The sequence below is a fragment of the Vigna unguiculata genome, chromosome 6, assembly GCF_004118075.2.
Source record: "Vigna unguiculata cultivar IT97K-499-35 chromosome 6, ASM411807v1, whole genome shotgun sequence".
Classification (NCBI taxonomy): domain Eukaryota; kingdom Viridiplantae; phylum Streptophyta; class Magnoliopsida; order Fabales; family Fabaceae; genus Vigna; species Vigna unguiculata.
In genome coordinates this window covers 17,244,607-17,256,668 of record NC_040284.1, presented here as the reverse complement: position 1 = coordinate 17,256,668, position 12,062 = coordinate 17,244,607, and the positions used below count along the sequence as shown (strand labels likewise).

General features: G+C 32.0%; 2 protein-coding genes across 2 annotated transcripts; both read left to right on the top strand.

The window, feature by feature from the left end:
• The first annotated feature begins 3,296 nt into the window (after positions 1-3,296).
• Positions 3,297-8,350, top strand: LOC114187352. The gene is made up of 4 exons (XM_028075588.1): positions 3,297-3,749; positions 5,277-5,715; positions 5,796-7,429; positions 7,534-8,350. The coding sequence occupies exons 1-4, from the start codon at positions 3,372-3,374 to the stop codon at positions 7,981-7,983; spliced, it is 2,901 nt and encodes a 966-aa protein (XP_027931389.1). The 5' UTR covers positions 3,297-3,371; the 3' UTR covers positions 7,984-8,350.
• Positions 8,351-10,673: 2,323 nt separating this feature from the next.
• LOC114188478 (disease resistance protein RPP8-like) lies at positions 10,674-11,783 on the top strand. The gene has a single exon (XM_028077049.1). The coding sequence runs from the start codon at positions 10,674-10,676 to the stop codon at positions 11,781-11,783; it is 1,110 nt and encodes a 369-aa protein (XP_027932850.1).
• The last annotated feature ends 279 nt before the right edge of the window (positions 11,784-12,062 follow it).

Genomic DNA, 12,062 nt, shown 5'->3' with positions numbered 1-12,062 from the left:
TCCAAGAAGATTTCAGTACACATGGTTTAGCTTATTTCCTTCATGGTTAGAGTATTCACCATTAAAAGATGCTGCATATTGCTTACCGTGCTATCTTTTTAGTAAAAAACCAAGCGGAGGACCTGACTCAGATGTTTTCATTGTTACATGTAATTGAGTTTATTTTTATTGAACTCTTATTGGCAATAAGTTGATTCTCGTTAACATGTTTTAACTTTTTGAATGTTTTTTTATAGGTTTTAAAAGTTGGAGGAGCATTTTGACTAAATGTAACTTTTGTTTTTTTTTTTTTATATATTATTGTTGATGATAAACTTTATATTACTCTTTCATATATATTATTGTTTGGATTATATTGTCATGAGTGCTTATTTTGAATAAAAAATGATGTAAAAAATTATTATTTTTTAATTAAAAAATAATTTATATATAACAAATATAATTTGGCCCCCTAAATTTTTTATCAAGTTGATGTAGGATTGTTAGCATTTATGCTTTGTCCCCTCCTCTCTCGGACTCTTTATTGATTCAATGAGATCATGATATATTTAGCCAAGGTTTTAGCTCCAGATGCTATCTACATTAAGGTTCTTTGCTACACATGAATCTGAAAGTCGTAAATATTAATACCCGATTTCAATTTCCTGAATATATCAATAATGTATTTATCATTCATGTATTTTTCACAATAATTACATCATTTTTGTTAGGTGGGTCACCAATTTTTTAGGTCCACACTAATTTAATTAAGAAAAATAAAAGTAAGTATTTTTTATGAATTTCTGGTCCATTATGCAATTATTTAAATATACAACCATTGCATTAGGTTTGTTATGAGAAAAAATAGAGTGAGAGACAAAGACAAAGAAATTGTGAGTGTTTCTGGTGAGAAACCATCAAAAAGAGTAACAAGTTTATCTTGTAAGTCTTAGCAGAAAAATTACCTTAAAACAAATATTTTATTTCATATCTCATATATTGGGGTTCTCTCTGTTGTTTATTTAAAGTACCATTGGATTTGTTATTCATCTTGTTAGTGTTATATTGATATTTCAAATGTTCAAGAGAACTTGTGGTGTACGTATTAGTTAGGTTAAAATACATTTTTTGTCCCAATTTTTGTCAAGTTTTTTCAAATAAGCCATAATTTTGGTTTTGTGTTCAAATAGGTCTCAATTTTTGTCAATTTTGTTCATTTGGGTCCTTTTTTGCTAACACGTTTAAATCATTAACGGTCATGAACAATGACTGCCACGTGCACTTCGTAGTTTTTTTGAATTTTTTTATTTTCAATTTATTTTTAAATTTTTTAAATTTTTTTTAAATGTACATGTGTCAACCCAGTAGCGTGCCACGTGTCACTCCGTGCATTTTTTGAATTTTTTTTAAATTTTTATACATGTCCACGTGTCAACTCAGTAGTGTACCATGTGTCAAAGTCAATGTTCTATATTCAATTTGGTCCCTATATTTGTTATTTTTGTTCAATTAGGTCCCCATTTTTGTTAACATTAACCAATTTGGTCCCTCTCCAAATTAAATCCAAATTTAATTTTTATATTAAAATTCACATTTTTTATTAAATATTTTTATGTAATATATTAAAATTCACATCATTATAACTTTGATATAAAAATTAAATTTGGTCACATCTTCGATAGGAACCAAATTGGTTAATGTTAACAAAAATTGGGACCTAATTAAACAAAAATAACAAATATAGGAACCAAATTGAATATAGAACATTGATTTTGACATGTGACACGCTACTCGTTTGACACGTGGATATTTATAAAAATTCAAAAAAACCAGAAGTGACACGTGGCACGCTACTGGGTTGACACGTGTACATTTAAAAAAAAATTAAAAAATTAAAAAATTAAAAAATAAAAATATAAAAAAAATCACGAAATGACACGTAGTAATCATTGTTCATGGTCGTTAATGATTTAAACGGTGTTAACAAAAACGAGCCTAATTGAACAAAATTGACGAAAATTAGAACTTATTTGAACACAAAACCAAAATTAAGGACTTATTTGAAAAAATTTGACGAAAATTGAGAAAAAAAAATATTTTAACCTATTAATTATTATTAAGTCCCGTAAATTTTTTCTCCATATCGAAGTTTTCACGATTTTGGTGATTGCTAATTCTTCCTTTCTATGTTTTATACATTTTATTATTTTGTATATTAAATATTTAGAAAAGATTTGATTTAAATTTTATTTCCGATTGTTTCTCCGTTAATTTTTTTAGATCTTTCCAACAATGTCTTACTCAGATGAGATGGAAAGAATGTAAGATATGAAAAGCAATCTGCGAATCTGCATCAATCGCTTCAAGAATCTTGGGATTAGTGAAAAGTTTTGTCGGCCGATGTGAAATCAATAGAATCAACTAAATCAATTTTAAAATATTGAAGATCCAAATTAAACTGAATTTAGAAATATTAATTTCTCAAAATATATTTTGTTCTAACATTTGATAACAAATAGAGACTTTTTAAGTTGTCGAAGTTTACTATTTCAGCGACCTTGCAAGTCATAGCTTTATATATATATATATATATATATATATATATATATATATATATATATATATATATATATATATATATATATATATATATATATATATATATATATATATATATATATATTTCATAAGAAGCAATTACACTTCACGAAAATAAAAATAAATGTAACTTGAAGTGCGTGTGTTGAAAGAAAACATGGGTTCTAATTGAGGCGCAAAGTTATGTTCCTCTATCGTGCTTTCTCTTTCAGGACATGTAACTTGTCTGGAGCCAAAGTAAAAGGGAAGCATTTTCTCCCAAAGAATAGGACTATAAAGCAAAAGAAACAAAGCAGAGCACAACACATGTAGTTTTTTCATACCCCACTTAATTGCCAACTACATAAAGATAGAGAATGAAAAGGAAGAGTGTATCGGAAGAGCTGAACCTTCAGCTTTTGTTTCCTTAGTGATGATGAAGAGCTACATCACAACCACTCCAAACCTGAACTGTAACAAAAGAGAAAAAGAAGAAAGAATAATCTGTCAGAAAAAGTAAATCAAAGAGAAACTACCTCTTTTGTATACATCTCATGAATCCTTCTTTAAGAATAACTGCGTGAAGAACGTTTTCATGTGTAGTTCTTACGGTTTTAAATATGTTACTTAACTACTATACATTTTTTTTTTCTTTTTTTCATTTGAGTTTCTTAGTTATTAAGGTGAATATTAAGCAAAAAAAAAATAAGTCATATCATCCATGCATGCATGGTGTTCTATTTAAAACGATGAAACACGAGAGAAAAAAGAGAGAGATCTGGTCGGGGAGGGAAGAAGAAAGAAGGTAAAGGGAAATGGTAAACCCTATCCCAAACTTTGCGAGGAACATTTGGGGAAAATGGAACATTCAGGGTGTTGTTCTTGTGAGTCTGACCATGCAGATAGTTCTGATCTTCATAGCTCCTTTCAGAAAACGCTCGAGAAATACGTTGTTGGTGTCGTTGCTTTGGTTCACGTATCTTGTTGCAGATGTCACTGCGGACTTCTGTGTTGGCCTCATCTCCAACAAATACGGTGATAAAGACACGGCAGTTTCCACCATCGATGATTACTTGCGCGCGTTCTGGACACCGTTTCTGCTGCTGCACTTGGGTGGCCCTGACACCATTACTGCTTTTTCTCTCGAGGACAATGAACTTTGGCTCAGGCACATGCTTGGACTCACGGTGCAGGTAAACCTAATTTACTTGTTTTTTCTTAAAAGTATAAGTCTGAGTCAACATTGAGTATAAGTGAGAAGATTGAACTGTTGTTCCACTGAAAATCAACATAGATCTTAACATACTTCAATTCAGATGTACATAACTAGAAAGTATTTGATTTCAATATGTTAAAAGACTTTACAAGCAACATAACAACCTTAAAGATTTCATCACCTTGTATACTTATATTTTTCTTTTACTCTTCTAAGGTTTCAAGGACTCAAATTTATATATTCACTCATGTTTGACAATCTCAATTTCTTATTAATTCGGTAAACACTATTAAAAGAATTGATATTTTCTGTTAATTTTGTTTTAAATTTTTTTTAGGAAATATTTATAAATTTGGTTATGTTAAAGAATTTGCAGGTAATTGTTATTAATTTCTTGCAAATTATTTTGTATAAAATATTTTTTACAATAAATTTTGTAAGAAGTATTTATGAATTTTATAATATTGTAAAAAATAATTACTCCTAAATGATACTTGCTGATTAAAATTCTCAGAGAAAATAACAAAATATTTTTTTTATAATTTTTTTTTAACAAATTTACAAAAAAAAAAATCTCATTTATTACAAAAAAAATTTAGTAATAAAATAAGCTTCTCTTATCTGTCTTTTATATATTTATTCTATAGGAGGAGACTCGAGGTAGTCAACTAAGAAAGCAATAAACATGTCATATATCAGGTAGAAGGAAGCAGTGGAAAATTTAGTCAACATGATATACTATTACATTTTCTTGCATATCTATTAAGTAAAAAATATAATATTTAAAAAAAAAAAACATCATCAACACACAGTAAAAAAACAAAATAATACGACATGTTTCCACTGTTAACTTAGAAAGATGAGTCCAAATTATGATCTGGCTTTGAAAGAATAAAGTGTAGCTTCTCTCTCTTCCTTTAATTTCTCATGAAAAGAGTAGTGTGTTGGAAGCATACTAGTATGACAAAAATAATTTTTTATTTTGGCCTTTTTTTCTCTTCTGTTATTATTAACTTTAAATTCATTTATTAAATATTTAGTACTTGTATTAATTTTTTATGTATTATCATATGACATTCGAACTAAGCTAATTTTGATAGCCAGACTTTAAAAGCTTATATTTGATGCGTTTCGAAGATGAATTTAAATTTCACATCATTAAATAATTCAAGTATGACGTTTTACATATTCATTTAAATTTTATTTTTAAGTATAAAAATTTGTTAAAAAAAGATACTGTTTGTATAATGTTAATATATTATTCTTTTAAATACTCACAATACATTACCATTGTATTACATTTCTCAATCTTATTTCGTAATTACTGGACAATGATAAGACTAATTCGATTTCAAGAAAATCATATTAATAATTACAAAATTAATAGAAATAAAAAAAGGGTTTTGAAATCCATCCTATATATGAGATGAAAACATGAAAAACGACATTAGTTTATTTTGAGTAGATATGTGTATATAAATATGTGACCTTTTTATATTCACAGGTATGCCTAACAGGTTACGTGTTCCTGCTGACACTTCCTGAAAACACGTTATGGATCCCTACAGCCCTAGTTTTCATGGCAGGGGTCATAAAATTTGCAGAAAGAACTCGTTCTCTGCAACTTGCAAGTGCTGACAACTTCCGACAATCTATGATTCAAAATGCTGATCCAGGTCCCAACTATGCAAAGCTCATGGAGGAGCTCAAATCTAGACAGGAAGCAGGACTTCCAGCACAAATAGTAACCATGCCAGAAATCTCAGATCAATTTATGGAGTTTGATGAGCTAGACCAAATTCCTGCCAAACCAGATGATCCACACACCAAGACACCTTCTACAGACGAAACTGATGGCCAAACTGATGGCAATAACCCTTTCAAACAACCTCAACTCAAAGAAGCACCCAATAGTGCCAACTCACAACCAGACACTCCCCGGAGTAAGGCATCTAAAGCTTAATCTCAGCAACATCAACAAAATAGTATTCATTGTTATAACCACTTTCAAACTTTGTTTTAGGTCTCCCTCCTGAAGAGGGAAATTCTTCACCTCAGAGCGATTTCGACGAAAAGCTATCGGATTTGGAAGTAATGAAGGGTGCTTATGACTACTTCAACAAATTCAAAGGGCTCGTTGTTGACATGATCTTCAGCTTCCAGGAACGCAATGAGAGTCGAACTTATTTGGTCCAAAGAACAGCAGTGGATGCTTTGAGGGTGATAGAGGTTGAACTCAACTTCCTCTACCAAACTTTCTACACCAAGACAACCATCATAGAGAGCTGGTTAGGGCTTTCCTTTCGATTTCTGTCCATTGCTTCAGTCGTTGCAGCTTTGGTTGTTTTTATTTATGAGCAAAAGAGGGGTTGCGAACCCTTTGATGTTACAGTCACCTACATATTGTTGTATGGTGCTGTATCCTTGGAAGTCGTCTCCATTATCATGTTCATTTTCTCTGACTACTCATTTGCAGTATTGTACTCTCACGCCTCTCAGAAAACCAGTGATCCAGATAGTGGCACTGGAGTTGCCAAGGTAACAACCAAACTAGCCAACAATTTCAGTTGGGTTCTGAAGCTTAAGAAACCCAAATGGACAAAACACAAGGATAACAAGCCAAAATGGTTCAAAAATAAGGAATATGAAGTGTTGAAAAGATTCGTACTGTTTCGTAGATGGTCTGAAACCATCTCGGCATTCAACTTGATATCGCATTGCTTACAGAAGAAGAAAAAATGGTGGGATTGGGTGATCGACAAAATTGGAGTCGAAGAGTTTGTGGAAAAATGGAAGTATGAGAAGAAGAGGCCAATGCTTCAGAAGCTTTGGATTTTTATATTTAACGAGTTGAAAAGAAAATCTTGGGATGCAGAAGATGTTGAAACTATTCAAAGAATATGTTCCTCCAGAGGTGAGTGGGTTATCCAGGAAGGTGATCTATCACGAAAAGATCTGAACAAGTTGATGCGTTATGTGGAACGCAACGAAGTCACCTTTGATGAGTGCCTAATTCTGTGGCACATTGCCACTGACCTCTTGTTCTTTGAAGATGAAGATGAGAAGCGAGAAAAGAAAGAGGGGCAACACGAAAATGATGAGAAGCTAAAGAAAGAGAATAATGATCAAGATCTGGAGCAAGGAAATCGTGATGATGATGATGATGAAAATGGTGATAAAGAGGGGCAAAACGAAAATGATGAGCAGAAAAAGAAAGAAAACAATGGTCAAGATATAGAGACAGGGAATCATGATGATGGTGAATATGGTAGAAAGAAAGAAAATAATGGTGAAGATCTCAAGCAAGGAAATGATGGTGATTGTGAATATGATGATACTGAACTGAGGCATTTTAGCAAGCTTTTGTCGGATTACATGTTGTACCTCTTGATCATGCAACCTAGCATGATGTCTGCTGTTAGGGGAATTGGGCAGAAAAGATTCCTAGACACGCGTGAAGAAGCCACTAACTTCTTTAGCAAGAGGAAAAGTATTGCTGCTGGAGAAATGAGAATGAAAATGAAAGAAGAGGGAGAAAAAGAAAGAAAGAGACGGCTTGAAAAAAGGAACACTATGAGGACCAGATCGAATTGGCTTCTCTATCAGGCAAGGGTGAAGTGCGAGAAGCTTGGAGAATTCATTCAGTTCATCAAAAGGGTAATAATATATAATCCCCTCTCAAATTTTATGAGCCCTAATTATGTTGTTAGAGTTTCAATCATGTTGAATCATTCATTACATTTATACTTTTTTCTGCCTAGGTGTTAAGTGGCACTCGGTTTGGTCGAATTCTTTGCAAAGAAAAAGAGGAGAATGAAGATTCAGAGAGTAAAATGCAGGAGGCATGCGAGGCACTGGCCAGTGTGTCTGTTGAATATGAACCCTCTGCTGTGAAGGGAGATAGGAGCAAATCTTTGTTATTCGATGCGTGTAAATTGGCGACAGTTATAAACGGTTTGAAAGGGACGAACAAATGGAAACTGATGGCACAAGTATGGGTGGAATTATTATCATATGCAGCAGCAAATTGCATACCAATCACTCATGTCCAACAACTTAGTAAAGGTGGAGAATTCCTTTCCCTTGTTTGGCTATTGATGACTCATTTAGGGCTAGCCAAGCAGTTTCAGATCAAGGAAGGCCATGCAAGGGCAAAATTGGTCGTAAGTGAAGAATATGAGGAGAAAAAAAATGAGACCAAAAGTACCTAAAGCAATAACTTCACTGTAACTTGTTGCTTCTTTTTTCTTATTCTAAGACTAGAACATGTAAGCCCTTCTTTATTTTTTTACTTTCATTTTTTACTTCGTAGTTTAGTGTGATTTATTGATTCTTTAAAAAAAATATAGTTATTTATTAATCAATGGTCCACACTAAACTATGTCAAAAAGTAAAATATGAGAGTAAAAAATAGGAATCATAGTGTCATTATCCTATTTTCTTTGTGTATGTGGTATCAAACAGTTACTTTTTTTCTTTGAATTACGTAGTCATTTTTGGTAGATAAATAAAGTCACAATAGAAAGAATGATTTTATAGAACTACAAGTTCTGGAGTAAAATTTGTAATATAAATGTGTTTGGGATTCATAATATATATATAGAGTTGTTTTGTTGTACATATTTTTTTATCATTAAATATTTTCTTACAATTGTTTAGAATATGTCAGTTCTCTGTTAATTCTCCTTAGACAACAAGAATGTGATTTGGTGTTGGAAGGAGAGTCAAAGTTATTAGATGATCTTACTTATGCGCGGAGTGTGTTACATAATGTAATACTATTATCAGGTGATGAAGTTTTAAGAAAAACTAGAATGTCATCAGTATCTACAATCATCTCTATTTGAAGTGTAAATGACGTAACAAATAAGAACAAAATGTTATAATTATTAAAGTGAAGGACATTTGTAAGAGAAGTGACTAGAATTTAGAAAAACAAATTAGATAGTTCAGAATTTGGAGGAGCAATTAATGTCTCGAGAATCAAATGATGGAAATGCTCTATTTGTTTTGTCTGATTGATTATGAGCTGAACATTAATTCTTGATTCAACATGTACATTTCACATAACGATAATAGAAATTGATTTCTCACATTTCAAGAGATTAGGGGTGCCAAAGTTATGACGAGGAATGATCACGTAGAAAACAAAAAAATATATGAAGAAGTGAATTGTGTATGATTGATTGTCTAAAAAAAATATTACAAGAGGTTTGTTATATATAATATACACAAAGTTAATTATAGAAGCCACAAGTAAATGGGCTTAAAACATGGACCTATGTTAACATTTTCCTCAAACTCACAATTATAAGACTAAATGCATTGAGAGTTTGTCAAATAAAAAATGAGAGCCTAAAAGGGAGTACATTTTGGTAAACATATACACAACTTGTAGAGCTGAATGAATAACAAATGGTAAAAATATAATATCAAATTAAAGATGATGACGAGTAAAATGACAATCTGTTTCAATATATTTTGTTAGTACTTTTATTGTCACAATGTAGAGACATATGATCTTTCAAATAGGCACCTATATTCACAAGTAACCAATGAAGCTAACTAATCTCAAAGGTAGTTAAAGCCATGGTGTGATACTAAACTTTTGTGGACAATCAAGATGTAACATCTTGTTTCTTACTCTTCCATGATATAAGTGAATCCCCAAGAAAAATTATCCACCCAGTAGTGGATTTTCGATCCTTAGGATCACCATTCCAATTCGCATAACAATAGACATGCAAGTCTAAAGACGACGTAGAAGGAAGCTAAAGAGACTAAAATTGAATGTCCCGAAGATGGGATAATGTATTGTTTAAAGATGCAATTCCATCAAAATTATCACCAATAGTAATCATATCAAAATACGTCTTGCATTAATTTTGTTGACAAATAGTAAAATCATGATAAGTAGCAAAAAGAGAATTTGGATTCTCTGTTCGTTTTTTTTTTTTGTGTTGTTCCTCTACTGTGACTTCATAATACACTAATTAACACTAATTTTGATGTTTTAAAATATATTAAAAAGATATTTAAAATATCAATACAATGTATTTTTAATGCTCAGTAGAGGACATCACAAAAAAAGTTAGCAGAGAATCTGAACTCAGTAAAAAGAACTAGGGAAACAATCACGGTAGAAAACTTTTGAAACCATGTGCGAGGTGCATTTCATAATAGTATTTGAATTGTTTACACCGTTTGACACATTTTCGCTTCAATGTTAACTCAAATATTATCATAAAATACGTTTAAAATGTCAAATAAATCTAAAAAATTTTGATAAAAAGGACTAAATCCACGCATTTCTAAAAATAAAGGACTAAATTGGTATAAAGTTTTGAAAAGTGACTAATTCCAAAATTCACTGAAACTTGAGGAACTAAAAACATATTTAACCCTTATTATAAATTTCTAAATTAATATATATTGAATTAATTTCTTATAGTGTTAGTGACATTTTGTTGAAATAATATTACACAGTAAATTAATTTATCTACGGTAATATGTTTTTTAAAATATTATAATATTGCTATGGTAACATTTTTAATAAATACAATCATGAAAATATTCCTAAAAAGGTAAAAAATCCTATAGCGAGAATCTTTCTACCGCTTGTTTCAGTTTGGTTTGGTTTTCAAAAGTTGAAACGGAATCATTCTTTTCCCTCAAAGAAAAAAAAAATTATATATCTATTACATCGTTCCAAGAAAAGAATCTAATTCCAAGCTTATAGTTCTTGGAGATAGATCTGAGACAAACAAACAATACTATTGGCTTTTTCATTTCAACACCACAAGTTTGAAACAAAAGTGAAAAAAAATAAAAACACATTTCATCAGTGTTTGTATTCTCAATCATCATCACCATTCTAGATTCCTAGCTCCCTCCTTCAATCATGGCCTCAGACACTGCTGAAATCCTTAAACAAAACTTCTTGGAATTTTTCAAAGATATTGAGCTTTTCAACCTATCACCACCCATCACTTCCCTATTGACTGAAATAAACAAAGAATTCGTAGAGAACACGGGATTCTGGTCACCTCCACCTGTTGAATCCCTCTGTCATTTCTACCAACTGGATCATGCAATTGGCGAGTGTCGAATAAACAAGAAAACCTTCTCCATATTCTCGCGTTTTGATCCAGTAGAACGTACCAACGACGTGTTGAAAGATATCAAGAAAAACCTCCAAGTCGTGAGGGAGTCCAAAAATAATATCAATGAATACTCAACCTCCCCCTTGTTCTCTTCATGCAGGTACCCCACAAGAAATGATGCACCAGACCTTTCAGTATTCGACGGAGAAATCGAAAAGATCGTGAAACGGCTTGAATCCAATGATGGGTTCAAGGCCATTGGTGTTCATGGAATGTGCGGCACGGGAAAGACCACTCTTGCCAAAATGGTTCTGAGTGATCCACGAGTGAGAGAGAAGTACAAGAAGCCCATATGGGTGTGTTTGTACGACATGCAATCGGAAGAAGAAATGGATATCAGGATCGTTAAGGAGATGTTGGCACTTTTGGATGATGACCCTGATCTATTGGCGGAGGAACCTGAAGATAAGTGGCTGCTGAAGAATCTTCACGATAAACTCTTGCATCAGGAGAAGTACTTGATTGTGTTGGATAGTGTGTGGCATTGCAATGATTGGTTTAATGATTTGTTCTGTGTTGATCAGAATGATGGTGATGCGAGCAAAGAACTGTTTTCCCAAGCCTTGCCCAAGGACACTGGTGGTGCTGTTATTGTCACCAGCAGACAAAAGGCAGTGACCACTACATTGGTGCATGAAGAGAATTTGATTCATGTTAAGCCTTGGGATGATGAAAAATTGAAGAAGCTTGTGAAGCAGTGTTTGAAAAGACAAGAGAAGAGTTATGTGGAGATAACTGAGGAAAACATAAACTGTGTTGCTTATCATTGTCATGGTATTCCTTTTGTTGCTGCAACCCTCTCGGGTTGGATAGCTGAGCAAATCATCAAAAAGTCAGATTCTAATTGATTTATGATCTTGATGTTTTGTTTTCAGATTTACTTTTAACAGAAGCATCAGTTTCCATGTCCTTTGAACGAGTTTAATTATGCCATTGTTATGATCAATGAATGTAAAGATGTAAAAACATAGGGAAGTTCATCCTCTCGTCTTGCAACTGTACTTTAGTTTGATATTCGTGGGAATCTAATGTATCTTTTAATTTGGTTTGTGGTTCTTGATATTGGGATAACCAAGTAATTGATATATGTTTTCTACTCTTATTTTTAAAATTTGGATACATAATTT